At 42.6% G+C, this 3,516-nt stretch overlaps 1 protein-coding gene across 1 annotated transcript in view; it reads left to right on the top strand.

The window, feature by feature from the left end:
* Positions 1-3,159, top strand: part of LOC107577119 (bone morphogenetic protein 2-like) — a 7,996-nt gene extending 4,837 nt beyond the window's left edge. Inside the window, exons 2-3 of the mRNA XM_016263230.1 lie at positions 265-596; positions 973-3,159. Of these exons, the coding sequence (XP_016118716.1) occupies positions 272-596; positions 973-1,922 (1,275 nt within the window). The 5' untranslated portion in view covers positions 265-271 and the 3' untranslated portion in view covers positions 1,923-3,159. The remainder of the gene's footprint in view (positions 1-264; positions 597-972) is intronic.
* The last annotated feature ends 357 nt before the right edge of the window (positions 3,160-3,516 follow it).

Genomic DNA, 3,516 nt, shown 5'->3' with positions numbered 1-3,516 from the left:
AGCTAAAAGTATGGTAAATTACAACACATATTGGGACAAGAAGTACATTTTTGAGTCAGGTATTCATTGACTGGAATAAACACCATCAATTAATTGGATAGTTCACCCAAAAATACAATTTCTGTAATTGTGCCATTCCAAACCCGTATGACATTTTTCTCCATACAATGAAAGTCAATGGGGTCCAAAATAGAAATGAAAAACTTTTTTTAAATATCTTGAGAAGTCTCAAAATGGCTCCTCTTTTTACCTTTCTCTCCGCAGGTCCAACATGTTCCCTGCTAGCCTACTGGTTCTGATGATCCTGCTGCTACCTCAAGTCTCATCAGGTCAACAGGAGGGTCCCAGTCAGACACATGGAAGCCTTGGTAGTCTTCTGGAACCTAGTTTGGCCCATACCATTCAAAACCTCCTGCTGACCCGCCTGGGCCTACAGTCACACCCCAACCCCAGTACAGAGGCACGGGTGCCCCAATATCTTCTAGACCTGTATCGATTTCACACTCAACAGTACCATCTCATTGAAGACCCAGAGTTTAACTACCCCTCCCAGCATGTGCAAGGAGCCAACACAGTCCGATGCTTTCACCACACAGGTATGAGCAGCTATTGCACTAGGTCATAGGAATACAGATTCCCTTGGCAGTCATAAAAAGCTAAATTTATCGTACATACAGCACAGAGACATGTGGAAGTCAATTAACCTGCCTTAGGTGCCAGCATGCCCACTGAAAAAGCTACCCATGGATTCAGTGTTCTGATATTTTTCACTCGAGTCTTGGCGTCAGCGTAGACACCTTGGAACAAGTTAAGAAGGACAAGGCTTATTTTCATAAGTGCTCCTAGCAAATTATGTGCAATTATTATTTAGTTGGACAATTATGCCATTATCCAGAGAGCAAGTGTTTGAACATGATGGAAGGAAAGTATTTTACAGCTTAAGAACTTTGTCTTTCTTTTTTCTCACTCTAGATTCTACAGTCCTGAGTGTTCCAGAAGAGCAGAAAGTGACAGCGGACAGCATTCACATTGGCTTCAATCTGTCCTCCATTCCTTCAGAAGAGAGTGTGGTGTCGGCAGAGCTGCGTTTCCTGCATGAAGGATCAAAGGAAGACTCTCACGTGGTCAGCCTTTATCTTTCAAACAGTGACCCTGTTTCAAAGCCCACACTACTCCATTCACGTCAGCTGACTAGAGATAGAAAGACTACAGAACTCTGGGAAACCTTTCCCCTGGACGGAGAAGTGTTTCAGAATCTATCCGAGAAGTCAGGGAGCCTGTCTTTTATTCTGGACGTTATTGCTGATAATAACAGCAGTCTCTCCAAAGAGAGACATCTGCGGGTGCGCAGGTTCACCGGGCAGGATGTGCACAGCTGGGCGAGGCAGAGGCCCTTACTGGTGACTTATAGTCACGATGGGCGCAGCAAGCCCTTTGTGCCCCTCAAAAAGCAGCCCCCTGCTGGCAGACGAGGCAGGGGCAGATGGACCGGGGGCAGGTTTAAGGGTGATAGGGGTCAGGGCTCTGACACAAGTTGGCGGGTGGGATGGAATGAAAAGCGAGTGAAACGACAAGGTGGGAGGGCTGCCAAGCTCAAACGGCTCTCCCGCGCTCGCTGCCGTCGACACCCACTGTATGTGGACTTCAAAGATGTAGGCTGGAATAAATGGATCGTGGCCCCGTCTGGTTACGATGCTTTCTTTTGCCTCGGAGAGTGCCGCTTCCCACTGGCTGACCATATGAATTCATCTAGCCATGCTATGGTGCAGACGCTGGTCAACTCCGTAAATGGGGCCGTGCCGCGGGCCTGCTGTGTCCCAACGGCCCTTAGCCCCATCGCTCTCCTCTACCTGGACCAGGAGGAACGTGTGGTGTTGAAAAACTATCAAGACATGGTGGTGGAGGGCTGCGGCTGTCGATAACAAAATACTCATGGAATGAATAAGAAGGGTGGACTGGGAAAATAGGACTAAAAAAGGGAGTAAAATCAGGAAGTGAGAAGTGAGTCAGAAAGAAACCTAAAGAGACAAAGAAAGCAAGGTAAAACGGTCATACTAAAAATATGTGCACCTTCCCATAGTCCTCTGGAACCTATCTTTGACTCATTTTGTCCAAAGAAGCATAGTATTTTTGTGAACTACGACCCTTAGAAGCACTCAGTCCCAACGTGACGTGTCCGTCTTATGTAGTAGACTCCAGCTTTCTGTCTTGTAGGTGTCTATTAGCTACAATATGTTCTTGTTGTTGTGTCCATCCTGCTCCTGTTTTGTGCGTCTTTCCCTCGTAAACTTCATCATCATCATTCGCAATCAAGTCAACTCAAAGGGACCAAAAAGTGACCATGGACTCACTGAGCATTTGCCGCTTGACAGATTTAAACCTGAGGGGAGACAATAAGAAAACTGAACTCTTCATCTCTGGTTGCAAAAGAAACTTCAAAGTATGCACTGTGACAGAGACTATAACTCATTACAGGGCACTTCTCCTTGAGCTATTTAAAAACCAAGACACCAAGAAATTATGATGTTATTGTCTGAATGTGTCCGTGCTATTATTTATGGTGACCTGTTTTTTTATGTACGGTGCAGTCCAAAGAATAGTTTGCTATACAAATACTTCTGTGGTAGTAAAGTAAATCTAATTTAAGAATGCATCAATATATCTATTTAAATAGCAAAGAATATGGAATATTTAATCTTGACAAAAACCGCAGATATATAAGTACCAGAACGCCTTATAGATCCATTTAAAGCCCGTTAAAACTGGTGTTACTCATCTATTATTTGTAAAACCACAGCACTGAATCATGGCAGCTTTATATTGGCATTGACTGAACTATGAGGGCTCTGTCATTACAATAGAAGCTTTGTGAAACAAAGAAAATTGCCTAAACATTCCACGGTATTGTGCCAAATGTTATGTTATGTGCCATATGTGTGCAAGCTTGCTAAGTGGTAGGCCTACATAACTTTGTATCTTTGTCATAATGTAGTTATCACACAAGTGTTGACCAAACTGTTTGTATTTAAAGACAACAGGTTAAAAAATTGTTAGTGTGAAGCTTTATGTGCAGTTTAAAAGCCTTGAGAATGTCTGACATTGTCTGGAGCCATTGTGAAATGTGTAATAATAAACAGCAAACTAATAAGGCAGTTCTAATTATCTCAATCTTTGACTTTTTTTTTCTTTCAGAATTGCTTTCCTAAACCTTTAATTTAGAATAATACAGAGTAGTTAATAAATAAATAAATAAATACAAGCTTTCATCGGCCTGGTTTTACAGGGTTTTGTGCACTCGGAAACCAACTAGACCAGCTTAAACCAGTTAAGACCAGTAAGATAAGCAAGGTACTGTTATTTCAGGATAGAAGTAAAAATGTAAAGAGAAAGCAATCTGGTGGAAAGGATCTGAAGTGATAGAAAGAGCTGTAAAATGTCTGCATAAGTTTATTAGCTCTCATTATAGATTCTTTCTCAACATCTGTTTTTGATCCTTCTGAGGATCTTGGACCCAGT

Source organism: Sinocyclocheilus grahami, unplaced genomic scaffold (genome assembly GCF_001515645.1).
Source record: "Sinocyclocheilus grahami isolate Dianchi unplaced genomic scaffold, SAMN03320097.WGS_v1.1 scaffold5165.1, whole genome shotgun sequence".
NCBI lineage: Eukaryota > Metazoa > Chordata > Actinopteri > Cypriniformes > Cyprinidae > Sinocyclocheilus > Sinocyclocheilus grahami.
Note: the sequence above shows the minus strand (reverse complement) of the source record. Positions and strands in the feature narration are given on the sequence as shown.